This window comes from Dreissena polymorpha, chromosome 8 (genome assembly GCF_020536995.1).
Source record: "Dreissena polymorpha isolate Duluth1 chromosome 8, UMN_Dpol_1.0, whole genome shotgun sequence".
NCBI lineage: Eukaryota > Metazoa > Mollusca > Bivalvia > Myida > Dreissenidae > Dreissena > Dreissena polymorpha.
In genome coordinates, this window is record NC_068362.1 from 57,684,391 (window position 1) to 57,709,801 (window position 25,411).

The following is a 25,411-nucleotide window of genomic DNA, read 5'->3' on the forward strand; positions in this document are numbered from 1 at the left end:
CGCTTTTAAGCTACCTGAATACTCTCTATTACATTGTGAATATTTTCAAAAACTTCATGTAGTAAAATTAATTTTTCAGACAATTACTAATGGGAGAAACGACTGTTTATTTATTGCATTGTGTTTAACATCAAATAATTGATGCATCAGTGCATGGCTTGTCTGGAAGCCACCTGCTAAGCATAAAAAAATCAATACACGTCTCAGCGTGAACATTGTTGTTCTATTTAAAGATCAGAAATACATGAATACTTTGTTGACTTTGCCTGCATTGGTCCTGTACAGTAGTATTTATTGATACCTTTTGAATTGGCAATGTGATGATTTTGTGACAGGCGTACATCTTAAACTCCCTTAGTCCACGGAAATTGGCCCTAACTGGGATCAAATCATTATTTTATACAATTGATAACAATAGACAACACCTTGCAGATGTTTTAGCTTAACAGTTTAGTGATGAGATCCACTTGCTTTGTTGAGATTATCAAAGATTTGTGTTTTGAACGGGGTTGATTGTTGTTTTCATTGGAAATAGCAGGCAAGGTGTGTCTGAAAATAGTTTCATTTTGAAAACAAACAAGGTTCTCAGATGAGTGGCGATTTTGTTTATAGGAACAACTTGTTAACAATATAAGTCACATTTTTAGTTAAAATCTTATTGAGACCTGCCGAGAAATATGTTCTAATGGTGCGTCGATTGAGTTTTAAAATGGTGACGATATTGTTTCCAGTGGCAAATTCCTCTTATGTACCTTATGATGATATTTATGGTTAAACCAGTAGTTGAAATATCATGAACTCCACTTTCTCAGAATATGTCAATTCTTTCCGGTATCAGGTAAGCACCCGAGGTCCAATGTCCCCTTGATTACTTTCTTGGTATTTATATGTGTGCACTTGTAGTGGACGAATATATTTGGGTTTTGTTTATGTTAATCTGTTTTAAATAAACATATTTTGGTTTAAGTAAGTGAATATATCTATTGGAGAAACATATTTGGGGTTTGTAAGTGAGCATTTTTATTGGAAGAACATATATTGATTTCGTAGGTGAGCATTTGTATTTGGCGAATATATTTGTTTTTGTAAGCGAGCATTTGTATTCTAGGAACTTAACATATTTGGGTTTTGTAAGTGAGTATTCGAGAAACACATTTTGGCTATGTAAGTTTTCATTTGTAACAGGGAATATGGTTTAGGATTGTATTTAGATTACGTAGTTTGTCTTTGGCAAGAATGCATTTGTTCTGTGCCACAGTGTTAAAGGAATGTAAGTAAGTTTTTATTGGGCCACATATTTTGGGTATTTTAAATGTGCACAGTGTGCCGCAGTTTTTGATTTTGTACATTTCCATTAAACCAAATGGTGTAGGTATTGTTATTATGTATTTGTATCCGACAACAATATTTTGGTGTTGAAATTATGCATTTGTTTAAGACGCAAATATTCAGAATTGTAAGTGTTCATTTGAATTGGACGAACATATCTGGGTTTTATAAGTTTGCATTTATATTTGTTAGTTATGTTTTGCAATTGAGCATTTGTATTGGACCACACATGCTGAGAAACTGTAAAGCCCTTATATATATTGTTACTATATTATCAACCATGTGCATGTTTACACAAAATATGATATATTTTGCAAAATGGCAAATGCTATTCAGGATTACGAAATCATAATTCGAATGTAATCTTTAGAACACATTTGAATATTTATTTATGTTTGAAGTGGAATTAAAACAATGTTCCACCTTCCAATGTCAAATCTATTGCTTCTAAAACCATCTGTTAAAATGTGCATCAATCGCAATTTATAATTATTTCGTAAAAATGTAATCAATCATGCAAACATTGCGTTTATTTTGGCAGAATACTGGTGATTTGTTTTGTGTCTGGATAGGTTTATTTAGGTTTAATCTAATACAAATTTCATGAAAGTAATCAGACTTCAATCGCTTTAAATGTTGTAACATTTCTGTTAGATTTGTTCCTTGTGTTTGTGAAGAGAGCAAGAAAAACCATAATGACAGTCTGATTTCATTTCAGTTTTGGTTCCCTATTTCCCGCTCTAAATGTTTCACAAAGGGAACAAAACATCACCAATCACTTCCGGCGGGTCTACGCAGAGGTAACGAATATCTGAACTTTGAAACTCCTCACATTGTCTATTGCTCGACTAAATTTACCTGGCAGTGAAACTTATTCATGCATAAATATAAATGTACCTTTAGAATGAATATGTTAGTTTATGTACTTGAAGATAGTTAAATAGATTAAAGCGTATCGTTATAAAATTTCTCATGAAAACATTAATGTACTCACTTTATTGAGATTTTTTTTCACGGTATTACCTTAAAAGTAAACAAATCCTCTTTCGCTTACTGTTTGAAAGTCACGGATTGACTTACATCTCACAGTGCATCCTTAATTCTCACCTATTTATCTACGGTCGCTTCTCCGCATACTTCAGTCTTCTGAACTATTTCCTTAGTTAGCTGTGGATTCGGTGTAGATTGCCACTTTTTGGGCTAAGGACCCATGTCTGAAATTGTAAACATATGACACCTAAATAAAAATATCTATATCGTTTCTTTGTAAATATATTGCCATTAAATGCTTAAATGTGATTTTAAGTAAATAACATTTACATGCTTAAAGTTGGTTGAAAGTGTAAATAAGTTGTCTATATGTTTTATATATTATATTTGATAATGTGGAATCTTTATTTTACAGTGCATCATATTTAACCTATCACTGTCTTTAAACAAACAAACATCAACACAGTTATGTTCATAAACAAGTGACAATTATGTCTAACCTGGATTATCCCTTCATTTATGTTGGTTTCGAGGCACCTCATTTCGGTGAAAAGGGATGAGATAGTCGTCTTACAAATGTCAGAACGAGGCCCTGATGTGAATTTTAAACAAATGTTTGATAAAGTTGTTACAGTTGTTGTGTATGCATAAACTCATAAATATATATTTTTCGATTAAATAGCATGAAAAATCGGTATGATTGTCTATATTCTATGTTCCCTGTTCAACTGCAGGCTTTGACCCTGTGCCAAAGCATAATTTTGGGCAACTGATTGCACATATATTTAATAATTATTAATAAATACACAATTACAGATGTATGAATATATGTGATAATCATATTGAAAGCCTGGGCTATAAAGCAATCATTTGGTGAATTCAATTCTTTATGGTTAGTATTCCGCGGAAAGTCAAATAAGTGTTTCAAAGTTGTTCGTGTTCATGTTGTAGTGTTATATTGTATGTGTTTGCCTTAATTGTATAAGCTTTTCGTCTCTCACCTGAAACACAAGTCTAGCAGATGGTACTCCATTATGTTTCTCGATGTCCTAATTCCTATGTTATTGCACCTTTTTAAGGGTAATACGAGACTATCACACTGGAGGGATTACGCGACAGAACTGGAAAGACAAGGGAGCGCATGTCCGGTGAAGTGTTTTCGTGTCTATCCACGCATATTTCACATACAGAAGGTAGGTTCAAGATGGTATCAACGGTATATACCACATACAAAAGGTAAGTACAATATATTATCCAGGCATTATTGACATAAATAAGGTAAGTGCATGAGTAAAGAATCTATTCAGGCATAATTAGCACACACAATTATTGTACAAGATTATTTCATTGTAAAGTGGACACACATAATATGAGGGCATGTGTTCAGAATATACTCAGGCATAAATGACAAAAGGAAGCTTTGTGCACGTTTTCAGAATCTCGGCAGACATTATTGACATTATTAGTGCGTTTGCATGATTATATCCAGGTATAGTTGGCATGCAGAGTGTTTTTACATGCGTTTAGCTTCTTCCGAGGCATGATTTACACACGTAAGGTTATATTGATTTATTTCAATTTAATACAGGCATCATCGACATACTTGCTGTGTTCAGATACTACCCAAGCTTAAATAAATTACATAAAGCGAAGTTCATGTATGCAGATTGAGCTGGGTATATATAGCATACATAATGTGATTCCATGTGTTCAGAGTTGATCTAGACATTGTGTGCAAACATAGTTCAAGGTGATAAGATACTATTCAGGTATAACTTGGATAAATAAGCAGTTTATCTGTATGCCTTGTTTGCTGAAGGTCAAGACGGCTGAAAAGCAGGTCCGTGTTATAGGAGTAGCCCCATCAAATGCAATACACGAGCCATTTATTGTTATCAACCATGACACTGGAGTTGTTATTTGTTAACCGAAATTGTATGCATCAATGAGAGAAATGTACTGATATATAAAGTCTTAAAAACTAATTTATTTTAAACGAATTATCACAGACGTGAAAAAGAAATGTTTTTGAGATACAACCGTGAAATCTAGATTTATGGTAAGGTTACTATAAACGCCATTTTTATACCCCTCAGGAAGCAGGCATATTAGAGTTACTCTGTCCCTTCGTCCGTCATTTGATGCTCATTACATGTGAAACTTCTTCCCAATTTCAAAAGCAATTAAATTGGAACATAAACTATATCATTATAAGGAAATGTAGATGTGCAATATAAAATTTAAAGAAGTGAAACTCCAGCAGCTGGAGCAGTATTGCATTCTTATTATACACAATTTGCAAGACATGTTTCCCTTTCCAAATAATTGAGACTTTTCAGATTTATGTGCCCTTGATTTAAGAAGAATGAAATGTTCTCAGTTTTTGAAACAAACTACTTCCACACCTTCAAGCGATTTTACTATAACTTCAAATATGTCAACGCTTTGAAGTGAGAATGTGTAAATGACTTTCTTTCGTCCACAGTGACTTATACCGAGATATTTTGCGTTAAATATAACTGACAACGCGGTTGTGGTGTCGCGTTTGCTCTTTTTACCGATTGTTTGTGGTTGTATTTTGATCGTTTAGATACTCATTCGAACTGTCTCATGTGAACATTAGTTGATTGCCTCCTCCTTTACTTATGTAATTCTAATTATAATGAGCTTCTTATCACCACTTTATAGCCGGATTGTATGCAATATGCGTAAAATGGTTGTATTTCTAAGAAATTGTCAAAGAACTTTTCGCAAATGTCACTTGGATAGTCATTTACCAAACAGTTGAATATGTTCCGCTTCAGTGAACAATACGGCCGCCATAGCTAAAAATAAAAAATATGGCTGAACTACCCCTTTTCTAACCGTATGTTTATATTTATACCTAATTGTACACACATGTTCATATGGTGGTCTTCTGTAAAAATGTTTATAAGTTTTTGCCTCATTCCACATAATAGACGCTTGAGCTTAAAATAGAATTTGTGTTAAAGTTGTAAATATTTGATAATTGTGTAAGGAATGCGCCGATGTTCATTGAAATGTACGCAAATGAACCTTAGAAAGTCCTTCATCAGAAATTACCATGTGGTTCCATTTCACTGCAAAAAATGGCCGATATAGCAAAAATTTAAATAAGTCTTACATGTTTTTTCTTCTTATGAAACAATTGAACAAAAACTTAACATTCACACAACACATATGCTTGAAATCTGCTGACCTGAGCACAAAGGATGCGGTAATTTAAATCTACAAGGTTTATAAAGCGACTATTTTTTTGATTTTTATCACACTCACTTCTTCTGCATTAGGTTTTTCGCCATTAAATGTAGAAATTATCCAAAGCAGGCCTCATGTAATTTATTTTGTGTGAAATATATATATTTTCACACACATAACTTTACTACTTATCAAATTAAAGCGTATCATCATAACGATTGTCTGACTTGCCTCCATTTATTTATTTTAGTTTTAAACTTGATTAACCTGCTTCCACTTGCAATATCATTAACTGGGTTAAAACTGTATTAGGGTTAATTAGAGAAAATATATCTGAGCTGCGCTCAGAACGGGGCTTTATTCATGTGCGTAAAGCGTCGGTCCAGAGTAGCTTGTACAGTCCACAGGGGCTTATCAGGGACGAAACTTTAAGCTTTTATGAAAATTTTCGTTAAATGAAAGCCTTTTCTTATCGAAATCCAGTTTAGGCCGACAGTGTCGTCCCTGATTAGCCTGTTCGGCAAACAGAGGCCAATCTGTGACCACATTTTACAAACATGCATTATGTAATTATATTTGCTGTAGATTGACAGCACTGATTGGTCTTCTACCGTGCAACTCGGAGATGGCAAGCAGTACGTTGTAAATGTTGGTGGTTGCGAGAATGCGGCATCTAATGGAGCTGATGTGATGCATTGCTGGACAAGGTATATCACAGGGTTCTGTCGGGATCGGCCAGCTCAGTTTTTAGTTAAGCTCAATTTCATATAAAGATATAAAGCATATGGCACATTGAAACGCGCTCGTCTCCGTTTCCTGGGTAGACCAAGTAATTGATATTTTGGGGAAAGAACCAAAGATCGCTACCACAGTGTGGATCGAACCCATAACCTTCTTGTCCTAGACGGGCACCATATCCACTACGCAAACGCTACCTATTTTACTCATGATCCGGAGTAACACTTGTTCGAGCGCTTGGTCGTTATTTCGGGGATCCCGTACACATAGATTGTTGGGGTATTGGTCATGCATTATCTTTGAGACTATTATTTGGCCTGCCTCAAGTTCATGTACACCAGCTGTCAGTTACATGCACACATATGTGCAACAAGAACTGATAATCCTTTAAAACTGCTTAGCATGGCCAAGAAATACGTGAGTTGGTTAACTAACTGTTTTGCTTTAAAGATTATCAATATCTGTTTTTATTAAATCAAATTTTTATTTTATTTTGTAATAATATTGTCGATTTTAAACAATTTATTTCATTTTATAGTTTTAACTGTACTCTTTTGTGTGCCTGAAGACGAAATACACAACCTAGCTTTGTATTTTTGGCCTTTAACAACCGTATTTTGACTTATCCTTGCATTGTACGACGATTATCTGAGTGTAAACATTATAAAAGTCAACCAAAAAGTCTTTTTACTTAATTTTAGATGCATTTGATACTCACCTTGGTTTCTCTTGTGCATCAGAAAGCCACAGCTCTGGTTATCTGATGTGCATATAACTACTGAGTAGTTTAATTGTAATTGAACAGAAGTTTATAAACTTTTATTTAATATGAAGGGCAATTGTAGTGGGTTTAGACCACGTGATAGCTTTGTATCTCCTTAAAACCGGTCTAAACCCACAATGCTTTTGCATTGACAGTTCCAAGGCGGTAACCCCAGTTTTGTTTATGGTAGTGCATTTGTTATGTAAATATGCTTGTTGTCAAATCATTTACTTTGAGGCTCATTGTTTGGGATTGGCTCCTTGCCATACATAAATAAAGGGCTGAATTTCATATCATAATAAGGGTGTCGCTACTGTTGGTGCAGCTGAAGTTTAATTGTAATTGTACATGACTGAAATACTATTAAACGTCAAAAATACCGAAAACCAAGGAAACTTCCACAAGGTTCGTACGCAAATTTATTTCAAAGACAATTAACCCAAGGCTGAAATCTAATAAATTGCGTAATAAGCCAAAGATTCTTAAAGCAAAATAATATGTTATTTTATCATACACATACTTTTTATTCAAAATGACCATACCTTGATGGAGGTCAGCACTAAGCCTCGCACATATTCAATGGTAATTGTAAATTTAACGATTCTTACATATTAAAAAAAAACGAATATATATGGCTTAAATAGTATGTCTGTGTTTCTACGCTTATTTGCGTCACGTCTTGAATAAGAAATAAGCAGTTGACGATTATTTTTCTGACAATGGTTCTTGTTCCACATACGCAAAGCTCCAGTGTTACTATAGAAATTCCTAAATTCATAACCATGTCAGTGGTTATTTTGCGTCAAAGAAGTTTTGAATTAAAGTGATAGCATTATAGTATTTGTGAACATATTAATTATGATTTTACATGGAAAACTTGGTACGAAATGTTTCTGTAAGTAAAATCTTGAAGAGTGACCTTTACCTTAGGCGAAGGAAAGAGCCGGTATTCAAAAATCTCTCTGGAGAAGTCCTCAGGAATAGTAAATTTTAATTGTGGAATGTGAAATGCAATTGAAGCGCGAGGCAGATTCCTTGAGGCCGCCACCGAGCCCTATATGTGCGACGTCACAGTCACCATGTACCGTCCGATGGCCTCGGATGGCCAATTACACTTTAAATACAATTTAACGAATTATTTTCCTCAGGCACAAATTCCTAAAATATCAGTTGTTTAAACAATGCTGAATAAATCATAACTAACAAGACTTACTTTGTGAATTACAAGTACGTACCATATAGTTTACATGGCAACTGTCAAACTAAGGGAGGTAATTATACTGTTTCCGTGAAGAAAAGCAAATCATCAAATTCGGCGCGACACTTTTTGTCATATAAACCACTGCTCCGATTTGACTTGAGTTTCTTCACATTCAAAAATACAAAAAATGTAAAACCAAAGAGTACAACTAATCCTAAATATTTACACAAGCAAACTTCAAAAAGGGCTACCGAACATAATACCATAACGAATCTCTTCCTGAGATAATGCACGTATCGACTTAAGTGCAAAACACTAGGCACTATTTACATGATTCGCACTGAGCCGAAAACACAAGGCCGTCGTTATTATACCAAATGATAAAGTCACCGATACTTGCCGTGCCTCCATATATCTCTCTAAGACATGCTGACCATTCACCCGTAATTGAGTTACAAGAGTCTCTCTTGCATAGACTGTATAACCATCGTTAGTTATCGCAATCTTCCTTTTCAGACGGTCACATTTAGTTTTAGCCTGAACCTGTACTATGAGCTACTTTTTCACGGATGCTCTACCTTCTGCTTTAGTGCCTACATTGTACGTCTGTTCGAGATCGAACTAACATCTCAGCATTTTGCATCACAGTTCTTTGAATCCACTTCAAATCTCCTAGCAAAACTGCTGTATTTTTGTTAATACTGGCTTCATACTTCACTGAAGCCCTACCAGCACCGGCAATTTTATATGCCGGCTGAGACTGAAGAGGTTTCATCCATTCCCTCAGAACATACCGGTAGTTGTTTAACCGCATTCTGGCATGATTTTTCTTATCCGAATTTCTCCTCGAATCAGTTTCTCCTGTGCTGATGCACTCAGATATTCCACCGTCTGGCTTTTACTGAGAAAACAAATGCCTCTTAGCTAATTGGCACTGTCTCTTTGAAGCTCTCCTGGCTTCATGGAAGTCGATATCTTTTGACCTTGTTTCCTTCGCCGGTTTTTCGGGCATGGTCCTTTTAGGTGATTCTGTGAACCACGCAGATAGCATCGTCGATCTTTTTCAATGTCACTGCGTGTCTACCAATCACATGACTTGATCGTCCAAACTTTCCTATAAGCTCATCGCATCTTTGCTCAAGTCATTCTACCACACACATCAGCTTCTTAATATACTTTGACGAGAAACAACAACAGTCTGGATGCGACAATGCAGAAAAAGTGGTTATTAGTTCAAGTAGCACCACAATAACAAAGAGGCGACGAAAAAACGCAAAACGCTCTTCGTTGAGCACACTTGATTTGTTTCTTTACCGCGCGTAGGTTGATTAAAGATAGCGTTTGCCTACATAATAATAAGACGAAGTTTTAACTACGGTTCTGTTTAACATGGATTTAAAGATGCTCAGCGATTCACTATTTTTACGTCGTCTGGTAATATGTTCCATTTTTGTATTACTGCGGAAAAGAATGAATCATAATTAAGGGTTGATCTACATTCGGTAGTGCGTATGTCATTTGCATTTCGCACATTATACCCCGCAATAGATCCTACATGTTAAGGTACCAGATCGGATAAGTATTGAGGACTTAGAGAGTTTTGCATAATGTAAAATAATGAGTTTATGTTTTTTTTTCACGTCGATCCTGCAGCGGTTCCCAATAAATTTATTTTTGCAAACCATTTAAAGACACTAATTTGGATGCTCCACAGGCAATTCGCGCTGCTTCGTTTTGAATTCTATTAAGTTAACATTTTTCTTTTTGTGTGCAATTGTCCCATATACCATCTGCATATTCAATTGGTGGACGAATTAAGGATGTATACATGCTTTCTAACGATTTTCGGTCAAGTTTAAATTTAAGTTTGCGCATAATATGAATTCTACCCCATGCTTTATCAGATATACATTTAAGATGAATGTGCAATATACAAAATGTATTGTACAATATAACGTATTATTTTCCTCATGATGCCTGCCTTATGATTATAAAGTGAAAAATAATGTTGTCGCGACGAATGTGTACGATGCGACAAACAGGAACCGTTACCTTCAACAAAGCTTCTACGTTCAATATCTTCACACTGCAATGAGCCGCTAGCTCTTCGTCATCCCAAGATCCTAGGTGAAGCGTACGCCTCCTAGTACGACTTCCGTTCAATCCAACCCTCTGAAGACGCTCTAAACTTGCAACAGGAACTCTGCAACAAGGGCTGCATCGTTTAAAGTGAATGTTATTACCTGAATTCTCCAGAAAATTGCTTTTTAAAGTATCGTTTATTTTCTTCTGATGTTTTCCGGCTCGCAACCACAGGAGAAGAGACCAACTTTTTCGCTTTTTACGAAGCTTACCAAATGCCCTCCGTACTCTACGGATATTACCAATCATGAATTTCTCCTTCACTGCCACAGGAACAGGTCGAATATATATATGCATAACTTTATAAGAAACACTTCTTAATTATCAACTGTTTTAACAATTTTTTATTAATCGTTTCTAACGATACAATTGACTAACTTTGTGAATTTCAAGTAACAATACCATATTGGTGAAGGGACAACTTTAAAACTAAGGGAGGTAATTATACTGTTACAGTGAAGAAGAGCAAAGCATCAAATTCGACCCGACACCTTTCGTTTTTCAAACTTATCTGCTTAATACATAATATCATATGATCATTTTAACAAATTAAAGAATTTAAACATTTTAATGTAAAAATACATAACATTTAAAGAGACTTTATGAATGTTTTTCAATCTTTCATAAGGAGCTTTGTGAATTCTGACCAAAATTAGATTGCTTTACTGAACATTCCCAAAATAGTATCGTCCTAATACATATACATGAAATTCATGTCCTGGTGGTCAAAATATGCTCTAGATAGATTATATTACTTTGATCCTTTGACCTTTGACCATCTAGTGAGACATTGACCTTTTACCATCTAGTGAGTCATTGACCTTTGATCATCAAGTGAAACATTGACCTTAGTGTCCTTACAATAATGTGAATATACTTACATCTGTAACAGTATATTGGATACTCGAAGGATACTGATGAAACTTAGAGTGATGTTGCCAAAACATTCATTTTGTATTTTCCAGGCTAGATATAGCATTAGTCGACGCTGTAAGCCAAAAAACCCTCACTTACTACAGAGGTAAGGAGTTAACCATTTTTGTCAAGCAATAGACAAATAGGTTAAGCATAACATCAAAAACGATATACGATTTGATGCTCCAATTCTATATTAGATATTGACGTCACAATCTTAAGTATTTTGTGTAACCTCAGTTTTGCATGCGTTTTCTCTTAAAGCAAAATATCAAGTCGTTTAATGGCTATTAAATCATAAGTTCATCCTTATGTTTAGTCTTTATTAAATGAATATGACTGAAAATATCATTAAACACTTAAGTATATAACGTAATGATCATGTACCAGCTATGTATAACATACAACAAATGTTTGTTTCCGAAAGCGTGATATTTTTCGGAAGAGTTTGATCCCTTCTAAACCCATGTTATAAAATACTTAAATGTGTGTGTGTGGGTGAGTACATTCTTTTCATTCGTACGATTCAGATTGCAAATATTTAAAATGTACGTTACCCAAAAGAGGGATTTTTTGGCTTTAATATGTATATTTTATAAATAAAACAAACCTTCGATATGGATATTTAAGCGAACGTTGTCTTATTTCAGCCCTAGGAAATCGCGGCATATGTCAACCATCGTCAGTGCACGCACTCGAGGCTTTAGGTCACGGCGAGGACTTTATGGTGGCACACGCAGTCCTCCAAGCGTGAGTTTGATTCGCAAGGCATTGTACACTAGTGTTGTATTAAGAACACCAAATAATTGAAATAACTTTAACATTTTGAGTACGGCAAAATCTATTACCATGACAATTATATAAAATAAGACAAAATTACAACCGTGCTTTTTCTTACATCAAAACCTTTTAAACAGCGAATGTTTATGCTATAAAAGTTAAAACATTAGGTTATTGCCATTAATGATCATGCCACTCAAAAAGATAACTAAAACTTTAAAAACATTTTAGTAAAACAAACTTGTGAGGAAACTTAAATACGAGGGTTGTCAATGTATGCATGTAAAATGTATGAAGAACATGATAAAAGAAACGTAATACATTATAACTATTGTCTTGATTTTTTGTAATTTGTATAGGTATAGCTTTATATTAATAAAATCATGAATACTACAAGATTTCAAGAATATGTTATATATTTTCATAAGTTCATAATAAAGGCAATAAATTGATTTTTATTTTATTGTGACAACAGTTATGGACAATGTGCATTTTGTATTACATTGATGACTACGCCTATAAAAATACAAATGCTTTCAGTCTAATTAACTATGTTTAACTCATGATACTATATATATTAACATCGTTGTTGTATTATCGGTAAAATGTATGTTTTATAACTCAATTAGATATTCTTAGAATATGAGTTACGCTCTGTGAAAATAGAGGATTTAATGCATGTGCGTTAAGTGTCATACCAGATTAACATGTACAGGCCATACAGGCTAATTGTGGACGACATGTTCCGCCTTAACTGGATTTTCGTCAAAAAGTGTCTTCCTTTAAACGAAAAATACAAGAAGCGGAAGTGCCGCCCCTGATTAGCTTGTGCGGACTGCAAGGGCTAACCTGGGACGACACTTGAAGAACATGCATTTTACTCCCTTTTCGCAAATCAAGGATCAATGATGTTTTTGTTTTTTTATGACAGACAGGGTAATCCTGGAAGCAATCTGTGCTATTTCTGGGACCGGGGAAATGATTTGTTTCCTTGGATAAGCGCAGTCCAACCAAACCCAGTGTTTGCGCAATACCTGACTTGCATGATGAGTGTGTGTAATTATATCACGCTGTAAGTATGCATTTGAGTCATGATCTGTGAATAGAGTGTACAATGCAAGTGCGTTACGTCTCGTCCCAAATTAACCTGCGCAGTCCGCACAGGCTTATTTGGGACGACACGTCCGCCTAAGATGGATTTTTTTTTATCGTACAATACAATACAAGCGGAAAGTGTCTTCTCTGATTAGCCTGTGTGGACTGCACATGCTAATATGAGATGACACTTCACGTACATGCATAAACACTTTACCCAGAGCGCGGTTCATTTCATAAAAAGTGTTATGATATTAAACGATTGGCCACCTACTTTTGATTTCTTGTGAAATGCCCAAATGCAATAAGTTTTAGGTTTCAAAACAAACAATAGAAATTTAATGGAGCTAATATATTTGATCACATACGGCATGGTTTTTATCTTTCCTGAAAACTATCCAGGCAGCATGTGGACGCAGATTTTTCCGTTGGATCGTGTTGTTTTTAGATGGTCGCTTTAGCGACCGTCTAATGTGCTTGATGTAAAATTCAGGTCGATACGGCCTGGGTATGATTAGCCCAATTCCCGCTTACACTACGCGCGAAGAAAGAGTTGTATAATTTATGTTAGAGGTTTGAGTTCTCCAATTATGTTTATTCACAAATTGAAACATTATATTAATATCGTGTTAAATGCAATAGTTTCGAATGGTGTTTTATAGAAAAGAATAAAAAAAACAATGATCGTATTGCACGTGTCGCGGAGGAGATTGTTTATGAATGATTAAAATAGTCCACTTTCTGCTGCGTCTGCGTGACGTAGTATTTTCGCTCATCTCATTCATAAATCTGAGGCTGGCGATAAACAAAGGGGAGTCCGGGTGAGAATTAAGCACTAGTATAAGGTTACGCTTGTTTATATTCACAGGTCTCAATTAATAACACGTTGACCACGAGTTCAACAATTATTACCGGGATACGATAGACAACATAAAAATGATTCATTATCGCTGAAACTGTTAAAAAACATTTAAATATAACAAGAATATTCTCTAAAAAATGTAGTCTTGCTGTTTTGAAATAAGGTTTGGAATTTTGGTTTCTAAATAACTTAATTAAAAACAAAAGTTTAATTATAGTGTTTTTTACTTTTAGTCGCATATTTACCGCATTATAATGTGTGTTATAATAGGCAAACCATACATTAGTAAAATTCAATCTGCCTTCGCACATAGAAGGAATGGGTCAATTAGGTGCTGCGTTTCCTTTGCTTAGTTCAGTTAGAGGTCAATTCTTTACGTAAAAGCAATCACAAGGCCCCGGCTTCAGAGGAATTGCGGAGCGTTCTTACATAATTAAAGTCGTAGTCGCATGGTATTTGCGTTTAGCGTCCTATTTGGTCACGTGGTTCTTTTTCGCGGGTGTTTTGGCATTCATGATATGAGGCTATTAATAGATGCGCCTGTCGATAAACAAAGGAAAGTCTACGGGCGATAACAACGCAATAGGTTACGCTCTCACATACAACTCAATGACGTAGTACAGGTCGTAAATTGAGAGATTTGGGAAAAAGTTGACGCTTATTTATATTCTCAATTTATAAAACGTTGAACATAAGTTCAACAATAACTTCAGCGATACGATAGACTAAAACAAATCACAATCGCTTAACCCGAATATAACAAATAATTTATAATAATAATACGAATGACCTGTTTCATAACCTCGTTGAAGCTACTACATCGGGTATTTCTGGAAAGCGTTCTTGGTTCTCAACACATAGCGGCGATCTTTTGTATTTACGGGTGCTAGCAACGCAATAGTAGAAGCTTAGTAGAAGGGTTAGCTTGTTTATATTCACAGTTCTCAATACATTGACAGTTGGATATGAGTTCATCAATTACTCAGGCATACTATAGGCAACCTCGAAAATGCTTTATAATCGCTAAAACCGAAAACAACTAAATATATTATATTAAATATATTTATAACAATACATGTCTTTTAAAAATGTAGTCGGCGTATACGCCGACTTTGAAATAAAGTTAGCAATTTACTTTTCTAAATAATTGAATACAGTTAAACAAAAGTTAAACTATTGTGTTGTGTTTTTCACGTGTAAGCTGCATATTCACCGCATGAAATGTGTGTTAGCATTGTCAAACCACACATTAGTGTGAGTAAATAAAAAATATACTACGGGAGAGCACTTCATATGTGTCCTCATATGCCTTGTTATGAGTATCTTTCTTCATTATCGAAATATATCGTATGTTTATATTTGATTTAAACGCAGTTTTCTTTCGTCACATTTAAATCACACGTCAATAGCGCCGTCATGCGAAAATGGGTCTTATGCGTTTCGGCAAGCGTTTGTTAAACCCAACATGTGCTCATGCGCAGTCAGGCCATAGGCGACGCTGTTCGCTTTAAAATCACTCAATATGTTATGTTTCTCCTTACCAGAAGGAGGGATAGCTGAGTGGGCTATTTATATGATGGGCGCATATGGAATAAGACCCATTTTCGCATGACGAGGGTCATTACAAATCTCATTGCGAATTGAAAATCCCACATTTAAAAACAATGCTTTTTGATACAAAATTGAATTCAAAATAGCAAACTTGTTAATAATGGCAGCCTATCGACGCATTAAGGAATGATTTCCAGACGTGCTGACCAAGTACGGCAAACATTGTGGTATGATAATTAAACGATTTTCTCTTATCGTGACACTATACTATTTCGCTAATGATTGTTTTCTCATCTTGGAGGCGAAATTGAAATTCTGCGAGATGGATTGTAACGCGTAATTGTAACAGGGCCACAATTTGTGTCGTTTGAGCATACAGAGAGTAGTCCGGAATTCCTTACACTGAACAGTGCTACATCCTTTGAATTGAGCACATACGCAGTGATGTAGCAAAAATTCAGAGGTTGTATCTCGAATCAGCTTATTAAATATTCGAAAATATTCATGCGTGTCTGTTGGCGTTATGTTAAAGTCACTAAGATGAAAACTGAAACAGCTTCGCCTAAAAGCGCATTAGTGCTCTATACCTATGTTTATGTTAGCGTTGTTGACACCGTGTGAACTGCTCGGGTAACAAGTAAAGCATAAACAGCAATGTTTATATACTTTTATTCCTCCATATACAAGATACGAAGATTATTGTATATTTTGAATTTGTATATGGTGTCAAAAATCAAAAGTTTTGTACACGGAACTTTCATTATGAATTTATATTCTTGGTGAGATAGTCATTTGATATTAGAAAAAATATTCCTTTAATATGATGGTGACTGCAAATTTTCTTTATATTAAGTTCTCATTACCATTTTCATCATACTTTCTTTGCTTTCAGAACTTCCAAAAAAGCATGCTGTTTTTATTTTGTCTTAGTTATTTCTATGAAATAATAAGGATGATAAAAAGTGCACACAAAACTCGACCCGTGCGCTATGACACACACTTTTTAAAGTTGAATGGCGTGTGTTCATTTCAAACTTGCGATTGATTTTGAAAAATGAATTGCGTGTTAAATTATGCAATAGCGAACATCTTCAGTGCCTTCAGCGCTTTGATTAATTTTAGTTCGTACTATTTCTCTGCGTAAAGCTTTTAAGAGCTGTGCTATGTAGCAAACATTAACCATCAACGTTTTACATTTAGTTTAAAAGCACTTATATTAGTGGACATACTTTAAAACAAACGCACTTATAAAAACATAAAATAACCTTCATTGTAATTTCAGGAAGTATCTAGTACATAAGCTAATTGATAAAGGAAATCCGCAGAATAAGTCAGTGGTCAAAGTATTCCAAGTTCAACTCACAATGAGTAATGACTAATTTCTCACACTCTGTCGTCAACTAAATCAGCAAAACAACCGGTTAGCAACAAAGCAGTCTGCTTCGTGAACATTTCTTGTCAATCCAATCCAATTTTCAATAAAAGTGTATCAATCAAATCACCAAAACTAAAACATTTCGCTATCCTAGCAACAGAGCATGCCGATCAACTCACCACAAATGAAAATCAATCGTATGCCAAGGATCGGTTACACCGTAGGATTTAAATCCCAACACTTATACTAATTATACAGTGTAACAACTGTTAATATTCTTTTTCTTTTAATTGAATATTTGAATCGCTGTTACTCCTACCATTGGGAAATCAAAGTTGACAATAAACAAACTACCTGTTATATTTATACCAATCAAATGCGAGAGTACACTAACTATATGATAAATGTATACCAATCAAATGTGAGAATACACTAACTACTTGTAAAAATTATACCAATCAAATGTGGGTATACACAAAACATGTGTAACATTCATACCAATCAAATGTGGGAATACACAAAACATGTGTAATATTCATACCAATCAAATGTGGGAATACACAAAACATTTGTCGTATTCATACCAATCAAATGTGGGAATACACAAAACATGTGTAATATTCCTATCAATCAAATGTGGGAATACAACAAATTTGTGTATTATTCATACCAATCAAATGTGGGAATACACAAAACATGTGTAATATTCATACCTATCAAATATGGGAATACACAAAATATGTGTAATATTCATACAAATCAAATGTGGAAATACATAAAATATATGTAATATTCATACCAATCAAATGTGGGAATACACAAAACATTTGTCGTATTCCTACCAATCAAATGTGGGAATACACAAAATATGTGTATTATTCATACCAATCAAATATGAGAATACACAAAACATGTGTAATATTCTTACCTATAAAATGTAAGAATACACAAAATATGTGTATTATTCATTCCAATCAAATGTGGGAATACACAAAACATGGCAAATATTCATACCAATCAAATATAGGAATACATCAAACATGTGAAATATTCATACCAATCAAATGTGTGAATGCATAAAACATGTGTACTAGTCATTTCAATCAAATGTGGGAATACATTAAACATGTGTAATATTCATACCAATCAAATGTGGGAATACACAAAATATGTGTAATATTCACACCAATCAAATGTGGTAATACACAAATTGTGTGAAATGCCAATTCCAATCACATGTGAGAAATCCTAGAATATGTGTAATACTCTTGCATAGTGTTTATACGAGTATCACGTTCTTTTTGTTTCTTTTAAATATTTAGATATTAATTTGTTGATTAATACATTAATACATTCATTCATTTGTGGTCGTAAAAACTCGATCTTTCATTTCCTGTATTAAAGATGCCTTTACGTTTCGGTAAATTTTCAGATTTTTAAATTTTCGTTGTAGTAATGATATTTGTGAGGAAACAGTAATACTAAACATTTACCATTCTCTAAAATATACATTATATGCATCTTTTGACGAATGAGAAAACTGAAAATTATAAAGGGTTGAACCGTGAAAGAATTGAATAATTTGGAGAGTTCTGTTGTTGTATAGAGTATTAAATTCATCACTCATTGAATGAGCGCGGATGGCCGAGAGGTCTGAGAAATAGACTTTTACTCCAGGGGTCAATGGTTCGAGGCTAGTTGATGGTTACTTTTTTTCTTTCTTTATTTTTATTCTTGATTTTTACTGGAGCTTTTTAGATCCAATGTTTACATTTATTAATATAAAGCATTTAATGACAAACTTCAATACATGCCATAATCTGTGAAAATTTCCTTTAATATTTTAAACCAAACCAACTGCTAAGGTGCTTTCTTAGCAAGGATAAAGTAATGTAAAGATTCCATTTAAACCAAACGCTTCGGAATATAGATATATTAGCATACGTGTCTTGCAAACACACAAACACACACTTTTTGTGCGGGAATTAATTTCCATTTTCTTTTATTATGACATGAGCCGTCAATAAACTGCCCCGAATAATGTTCGATTGAAAGGGTCCTTCCTTTTTTTAAAGATATTAATGATATTAACCGGAGGGGCACTTCACATTGCGCATCTGTCCATTTTCAGGCAGCCTGGTTCCTCGTGTGCCTTTCAGAATTCGTTTTCCAGTGCCGAGTGGGATGCTTTTATTTCTTTAAACAAAACGGCGGTACCGTATAGATATGACACTGTGTGCAAACTCAACATGGGGCTTACTGCAAGACACAGTGGCCAAACGGTAGTAACTATAATTACATATGCTCATTTTGTTTAACCTAATTGCATTTTGAACGCATTGTATTTTGAAATGAGTATCTTTACGAACAAAGTAAAAAAGTAACAATGAACTAAATACCCAAACGCAGCAAATGAAATATTAATATTGATAAATTTCTAAATATAACCGAACCATAAATAGTTTTGGTGAGTGAGCTTGAAGGTTTGCTTAATAGCGGTCTGCGAGTCTGTTGCTTCATCAATTGGTTGTAGACATTTCCGGACAGTCATTCAGGAAAGTCTTACACTATGAAAATGAGTTTACCATACATGTGTCATAAATAAAACAGATCAAGTTTGATTTCGAAGTCGTTTAGGGTTCGTTTCCAAATAATAACAAATTATTTCAGGATTTTTACTCAATGAGGTTCATTTTTGCATACATATAGTTTTTTCTTTATCAATCTAAGCTTTGTGTGGTTGCCCTAAAAATGTTAAATCCTTAGATGTTATGCATTACTTTCTCTGCTTATTCAACTTGAGTTTTATTTTGCTTTGCTTATAATTGATGGATTTTTAGCAATATACGACACGTTTAACATCAGTGGCTCTGGTCTGGATTCAAACCGCTAAGTGTTGACGAGTAAATATGTTGCCCTTTGATTTAAATTTATTAAAAACATGGCCTCGGACAGAAACGTCATCACGTGTGTGACCTTTCTATTAATATTTATTGGATCACAGTTTGTATCATTCGGTTGATTAGAACACACGATGCCTATACCATGTGACTTTTTAAGGTCTGTGTTGGGATAATAAAGCGCGACCCAGATACCATTTTTAAGGATGTCTTTTTTAATATTTCACCATTTTGAATAGGATAAACCGCGGTTGAACTTTACTGAAATAGTACTTATTTGTTTAAAAAATCAGGATACCTATAGAAAACTCACACGAATGAGCAGGCTCTCCACTTTATCCCATTAAAAATGATAAAATATTTTAAAAGACATTCTTAAAAACGTTATCTGGGTCGTGCTTTATTCTCCCAACACAGATCTTAAAGTCACGTGGTATAGGCACCGCGGACCAAGCAGTTGTTCTTTGAAACGTGCTATGGAGGCGAATACACTCGAGTGCTTAACGAGTGATTGCTTGTATCGTTAGCTTGCACATTATGTAGTCAAATGATCAAATGCGCTTTTTTAAAATCAAAAGCATTACAGTTTTCAAAGCGTTGTGTTAGAAAAGTCTTAAATTGCGCGTTGCGTTAGAAAAGTTTCCAATTGTAATTAAATGTGTGGAGTTTGTTTTTGAAAAATGCTCTGAGTGTTTCCTAGACTTACCCGCGGTATATGTGCAAGGTGGGGATCCCGTGCAGCGATGGGAACAACAATGTTCGCTATGTCTCTGTCCTGAGTAACACCCGGTGCGAGCAACAGGAAGGAATGGTCAGTTATTATAAATATGAGGCTCGCTCTTAAAAAATGGGGTTTAATGGATGAGCAAAAAATGTCATCTCACACGCTTATCTGTGACGACACTTTACGAACATGCATTTAACCCTTATTTTAACAGAGCGAGGCACATATATAACGTGTAGTTAGCAGAGAACCATTCTACCGAAATGCATTTCCCCGGGGTTTTACACAAAGGATACATGCTTTAATATATATTTTAAGAATCGATTCTATTCAATTGTTTATAGTCCTCAAAAAGCTCAAGGTATGGTTTCTGCAATGAAGTGTTTAATAAAAAATAGTTTTTGATAGACATCGGTGGGTGTTTTTGTTATACTCGAAATGTTGAGATCTACTAGCCATGAAAACGCTTGCAAACTTTGTATTTGTGTTCTGGCTTGTGGAATGAGCTTTTATGACAAGAATTTGCAGAATCATTACTCTATACTTAATGTTCATTAAACAACAATTTTGAATTAGAACAATCATTTTAGTATTTTGTTTTATTTATACATTTTGTTTGCCTGTAATTTGTTTTCATACCTTCGCAATGTATTTCTAGAGAACGTTTTAATACAAATGGGTTTGCCTAAAAGGGATTGTAAAGATTGTATGTGGGCTCGTCGGATATGCTTTTTTTTCTTAAAAGCATTTTTTTAAAATTTGATCAAGTTTATATATATATGTTTAAAAACATTAATATGCACCAAAAAAAGCAGACTTTGCGAAACAAAGTCAGACAAATCAGACAAAAGAATATCTGACAAACATGTGTGTCGTGTTATAAGAAAACTGGGCATAATGCATGTGCGTAAAGTGTCGTCCCAGATTAGCCTGTGGATTCCGCACAGGCTTATCAGGGACGACACTTTCCGCCTTAATTAGATTTTTGCAAAGAAGAGACTTCATTTAAACGAAAAATGTCATAAAAGCGGAAAGTGTCGTCCCTGATTATCCTGTGCGGACTGCACAGGCTTATGTGGGACATCACCTTACGCACATGCATTATGCCCAGTTTTCTCAGAACGCGACTCATTTGAAAACTGTCGGACACGATGTCTGACACACCATTTGAAAACGGCAAAGGTAACAGGCATTCGTGTATTCCAGATACATGAACTGTCTATTACATGCCCTTAAGATGATTTTCGTGGTTAGATATGGCAATTTTTTTTTTATCAAAGTAAACTTACAAATTTTTTTCGCACAAAAGTCTTAAAAACGACACTTGTATATTTAACACTTCAAATGTGCACCTATAATCGTTAGCAATGCTTTGTTATATTATTTAAGACGCGTTTCAAATTAACGGTAATGCCCGTTGGTCATGATATTGTAATATTTAGGGTACGGACACTTAACCCATTTATGCCTAGCGTCTAGAAAAAATCCTTGGCAAACAGCGTAGACCCAGATTAGACGCCGCATGATGCGGCGTCTCATTAGGGTCTGCGCTGTTTGCTTAAAGGAATTTCTGTAAGAAATATTCTAAATATAGAAATAAATACACTAGACATCCCTTATTTTGGAAATAAATTGATCCAATTTTGAAAGATGGAAGAGTCCACTCGGCATAAATGGGTTTACATAGTAGTGGTAGCACCCACTGGCTCTGCTCTTGTTATATTTAGACAATGGACTCTCGTCCAATGAGCGGTGGATGTCGTTTGGCATATTTAGACTCAGATAAGCTGTGGTATCCTCTAGTCATGCTCTTTTGATATTTTGACTTAGGACTTTCTTCAAATGTACGGTTGTACACGGTGGTCATGATTGTGTTATATTTAAAATGAAGAATCTCGTCAGATGAGGGTTAGATCTCGTCAGATGAGAGGTAGATCTCGTCAGATGAGAGGTAGATCTCGTCAGATGCATGGTAGATCTCGTCAGATTAGAGGTAGATCTCGTCAAATGAGAGGTAGATCTCGTCTGATGAGAGGTAGATCTCGTTTGACAGGCTTTTTTGTATCGACACATGGACTCGCGTCAGATTTACAGTTGAATCCATTGACCAAAATCTCGTTTTGTGAAGATTAAGAATTATTGTCAGATACGCGGAAGTGATTGTTAGGATCCTCTTGTTGCATTTAGGGAAACGATCTAACTTATATAAAATATAGTAATCGTTGATCATTCTCTTGTTTTTTGTAGTAAGATGAGAAGTTGGCGTTTCATTTTTTTGTTTAGACTAAGCAGTCTTAGATGAGCTGCAATGCTCGTTGATCAAAATCTTGTAATTTCTAAACTAAGGATTGCATTGCGATGTGCGGTAGTACTTGTTGACCTTCTCTTTTTATGTTCAGGATAGGACCCTGGTTAAATGAGGAACCCGTTGTTAATTATTTTGTTACTTTAAATTTTGAATCTGTTAATTGATCAAAAGTAGTGTTTTTCCATGCTCTTTTTTTATATTTAAAATTATCATTTTCTTCGGTTTAGCGGTTGCACTAATTTGCTATGCTCTGGTTATATTTAGACTCAGGACTCTTTATCAGTTACACGGTAGCACTTATTGGCCATGCTTTACGTATATTTAGACTAAGAAATAACTTCTGATAAGCAAAACACTTATTGACCACTCTTTTGGTATATGTGGACTAAGTTATTTTGGCAGCTAAGTGGTAGCATCTGTTTATCATATTCTTTTTATATTTTGACAAAATACAATTTCCATATGAGCGGTAGAGTTAGCACTCGTTTGCAATGCTATTGTTTTAGTTTGACTAAGAACTAACATCAAATTAGAAGTAGCACTGTTTGTCCATGCTTTTGTGATCTCCAGATTTGGGATTATCGTCACATGAAAATTAGCACCTTTTAGAAAATCTCTTGTTATGCTAAGAGGAAGGACTCGTTGACCATTGGTCATGCTCTTGTTATATCCAGACTGAGGACTGTCGCTAATGAGCGGTAGCTGTCGTTGGTCATGCTCTTGTTATATCCAGACTGAGGATTGTCGCTAAATGAGCGGTAGCTGTCGTTGGTAATGCTCTTTTTATATCCAGACTGAGGACTGTCGCTAATGAGCGGTAGCTGTCGTTGGTAATGCTCTTGTTATATCCAGACTGAGGACTGTCGCTAATGAGCGGTAGCTGTCGTTGGTAATGCTCTTGTTATATCCAGACTGAGGATTGTCGCTAAATGAGCGGTAGCTGTCGTTGGTCATGCTCTTGTTATATCCAGACTGAGGACTGTCGCTAATGAGCGGTAGCTGTCGTTGGTAATGCTCTTGTTATATCCAGACTGAGGATTGTCGCTAAATGAGCGGTAGCTGTCGTTGGTAATGCTCTTGTTATATCCAGACTGAGGATTTTCGCTAATGAGCGGTAGCTGTCGTTGGTAATGCTCTTGTTATATCCAGACTGAGGATTGTCGCTAATTAGCGGTAGCTGTCGTTGGTAATGCTCTTGTTATATTCAGACTGAGGATTGTCGCTAATGAGCGGTAGCTGTCGTTGGTAATGCTCTTGTTATATTCAGACTGAGGATTATCGCTAGATGAGCGGTAGCTGTCGTTGGTAATGCTCTTGTTATATTCCGACTGAGGATTACCGCTAGATGAGCGGTAGCTGTCGTTGGTAATGCTCTTGTTATATTCAGACTGAGGATTATCGCTAATGAGCGGTAGCTGTCGTTGGTAATGCTCTTGTTATATTCAGACTGAGGATTATCGCTTGATGAGCGGTAGCTGTCGTTGGTAATGCTCTTGTTATATCCATATATCACACTCTCATCAAATAAGTGGTAGCATCCGTTGCTTTAACTTGTATTTTCGTCATAAAGAATAATGAGTCTTGTTGAATAAGCGAACGCAAGCACTTGTTGACCATATATCGGTTCATACTAAGACTTAGAATTCTCGTCAGTGGAGCAGACGCATTCGTTTTCTTGTGAATATTTATATTTAGATGAATGTGTCTCGTCAGATGAGTGTTTGAAGTCGTTCACTTTATTATTTTAGACGTAGGATTCAGACTAGCGGACGCAATCAATGCCCTTGTCTTATAAAGACCAATTACTCTCGTCAGATAAACGGTAGTTCTTGTTTACCGAACGATTGGTTTATTTAGACTTATGAGTCCTTTCAGATAAGACGCTGTTGACCATATTCTTGTTTTGTGTAGACTTTGGACTCTCCTGAGTTAAGTGGTATTACTGGTTGACCGTACTATTGGTTTATTTAGACAAAAGTTCCTTGTCAGTTGAGGGGTATAATTGGTTTACCATAACCTTATTATATGAAGACTAAGAACACTCCTTAGTGAGTCGTAGACATTTGGTTTATTTACATTAAGTTCTCTCGTTATTTTTCACGCTTTGGTAAATTGACAAAATTGAAAAAAGTTGTTTCAGATTCGCAAATTTTCGTTTTTGTTATGATATTTGTGAGGAAACAGTAATACTGAACATTTACCATGGTCTAATATAGCAATTATATGCATCTTTTGACGATTTTAAAACCTAAAAATTATAAAGCGTTGCAACGCGAAACGATTGAATAATTTGGAGAGTTCTGTTTTTGTCGTTAAATTTTGTGAAACTACGAAGATTGCTTATATAAGGTAGAAAATACGTCAGGTATGTGTACTCGGCGGAATAGCTCAGTAGGCTAAAGCGTTTTTACTTCAGGACTCTGGCAGGACTCCAGGGGTCACTGGTTCGAAACCTGGTCCGGGCAATGTTCTTTTCCTTTTTTCAATTTTATTCTTTATTTTTTACTGAAGCCTTTACG

General features: G+C 35.1%; 1 protein-coding gene across 1 annotated transcript in view; it reads left to right on the forward strand.

The window, feature by feature from the left end:
• The first annotated feature begins 815 nt into the window (after positions 1-815).
• LOC127840555 (uncharacterized) overlaps positions 816-25,411 on the forward strand; it is a 34,868-nt gene continuing 10,272 nt past the window's right edge. Inside the window, exons 1-9 of the mRNA XM_052368967.1 lie at positions 816-838; positions 2,048-2,129; positions 3,399-3,512; positions 6,124-6,245; positions 11,348-11,403; positions 11,948-12,047; positions 13,009-13,149; positions 19,092-19,242; positions 20,561-20,671. Coding sequence (XP_052224927.1) covers positions 816-838; positions 2,048-2,129; positions 3,399-3,512; positions 6,124-6,245; positions 11,348-11,403; positions 11,948-12,047; positions 13,009-13,149; positions 19,092-19,242; positions 20,561-20,671 — 900 coding nt within the window. The remainder of the gene's footprint in view (positions 839-2,047; positions 2,130-3,398; positions 3,513-6,123; positions 6,246-11,347; positions 11,404-11,947; positions 12,048-13,008; positions 13,150-19,091; positions 19,243-20,560; positions 20,672-25,411) is intronic.